This window comes from Arachis ipaensis, chromosome B03 (assembly GCF_000816755.2).
Source record: "Arachis ipaensis cultivar K30076 chromosome B03, Araip1.1, whole genome shotgun sequence".
In the NCBI taxonomy this organism is placed as follows: domain Eukaryota; kingdom Viridiplantae; phylum Streptophyta; class Magnoliopsida; order Fabales; family Fabaceae; genus Arachis; species Arachis ipaensis.
Window position 1 is genome coordinate 44,646 of NC_029787.2, and position 2,261 is coordinate 46,906.

Sequence of the window (2,261 nt, forward strand, 5' to 3'; positions counted from 1 at the left end):
GGACACCTCAACAAATAAGTTACCAATCGTGATAAATGCCAATCAATCCACGCTCAAATATAACACCAAGGTTAGCTTTCTCTGCGATTGTAGGCACAACATTCATAACCCATAATTTCGGAGAGTCCATGGCAGCAGCAAAACTCCCCAGACCAGCATTCATGTCCATTATGTTGCGATACCTTCCCGAGTCAATGATTTTGTTGACCCGCTTATAAGCGTTTACATGCTTCTTCCATGATCGATTATCATCCTCAAATATCTCTACAGATAGACCAGGAACAGATCCACTTGTTATTCTGGAAGGAATAGCATTGAGTCTCTCTGGGAATGGCTTCCACGAACCATTAGTTTTAGTAGGAGTTATACAATTTTCCATCTTTTTGTACCTACACAGTGTCAGAGCTTTCAGATTAAGATTACAACCATAGTCCTACCTCGTTCAAGTTAGGGGACTAACACTATGCTAGAGATCTACACATATAAAATCTCTTGAAAGGCCTTGCATTGCTTCTCAACTACTTAATTATCTTGAAAGATGCCATTTACCAGCCAGGAAATAGTTCTTGCAAATAAATATAAAATACATTTCAAAAACTTGTTTAACATAAAAAAGAAACATAAATCCAAACTCCTTGTATTCTTCGAAACACAAGCCTTAGGAAATAAGCTTGGGATTAATAACTTAGAATAGAAAATGCAGCCGGGGAATCAAATTGTAAATATTCATAACGTATGGACAAGAGGTGTTGGTTATAAGCGGTTTCTTGAGGTGTTGCCATAGGTGATAAGAAGATGGTCCTCTAGTATCTTAGGCATGGTAACCATAGTCAACATAGTAGTCCTCTTATTTGTATTGTAATGCATATTTTCCTTCAGAGTTAACACAAAAAATGGTGTATCTAATTGTCTGAACATAAATCATCAAATTGGAAATAAGTAATCCATGGAAGAGAAAGAGAAGGGAAAAAATATTGATGAAATGATATGAGAAAGAAAAATACCAGACATCACTGGCATTTGTAGCATCACATGTTGAAGATTGAGCTTCTTGTTCAGTGCATTCATCAGTATTTAATCTTTTTCTCCATATAGCGATTTCACCCTTCTCATGTCTCTTTTCCCAACAAAGAAGTTTAGCAATATCCTCAATCTGCCTTTGCTCCTCCTCAAGCTCATCTTCAGGACGCTGCCATGCTCGGTAGCTATTCCTCCAGCTGATTGGAGGGCCAGAAAGGATCCAGTAACCACCAGGTCTAAGAACTCGATCAACCTCCTTCATATATATACCATCTAACAATTTTTTTGAATTCAAATAATTTTATGAATTTTGCTTCTTTTAATGAACCATTGAACAATAAATAAGAAAACATGAAAAAAAAAAAACAATGAATTAAAAGAAGAAAGATATAATAATCTATTAAGGACAACAATGATTTGAAGATCATCATCTTATATAAATAAATAGGACATAGTTTTCGTACTTGAAGTTATCTTAGGTTGTCTAAGGTCAATGTGATCAAATAAAGTAGCCTACAAGCTAACCTTTAAATTGTTAATTTCAAATTAAACATATGTCTCAGCAAAAACCAAAGTAGTCATGAAATATAGAGTTTTGAAACATGTAATGCATGAATGTCTCATTAAAAAAAATGTTTCATCTATAGAAGCCTTGATCGCCTGTGGAATCATTTCCTTAAGTGATAGCATGAGATTTATTAGGTGAACTAAAAGAAATGTTTATTGTCCTGTGTCAGAGATATGGTAGTTATCTTACCATTTCCACCCCATGGAATCAAACAGCGAGAACAATGTGCCATGTCAAATGATCCAGAAGGGAAAGGCAACATGATGGTTCCAAGAACGCCAATGATAGCCGGAACACCTCTTTCTAAAGCAAATTGCACTTGTGCTTCATGAGAGTCCCTTGGTGCAATTGACATTGTAACAACATTTTTCTTAAACAGGTATGCCCCCCAACTAGCAACCTACCATCACCAATAACCATCAAATGAGCTAGGATATAACACCTACTGCACATATAGTATAAGAGCTCAAAATTTTGCATGGAAGAAGCATTTAGAAGTAGAAGGAACCAAGATAAAAGCTTATAATTAATTATTAAGTGAAAACTTAGAATTCCTTCATGTAGATGAGAAATGCAAGAATAAAACAGAACAAGGAATGTCAGCTGTGACTGAAAGACTAAGAGCTTAAAGAAGAGTAAAACATAATTGTTATTATTATTATTAATTTTATTT

General features: G+C 35.0%; 1 protein-coding gene across 1 annotated transcript in view; it reads right to left on the reverse strand.

Annotated features, from left to right (window-relative positions):
- LOC107629498 (probable methyltransferase PMT2) overlaps window positions 1-2,015 on the reverse strand; it is a 3,123-nt gene extending 1,108 nt beyond the window's left edge. Inside the window, exons 1-3 of the mRNA XM_016332310.2 lie at window positions 1,778-2,015; window positions 1,005-1,293; window positions 24-389 (exon numbers count right to left, since the gene is read on the reverse strand). Coding sequence (XP_016187796.1) covers window positions 24-389; window positions 1,005-1,293; window positions 1,778-1,943 — 821 coding nt within the window. The 5' untranslated portion in view covers window positions 1,944-2,015. The remainder of the gene's footprint in view (window positions 1-23; window positions 390-1,004; window positions 1,294-1,777) is intronic.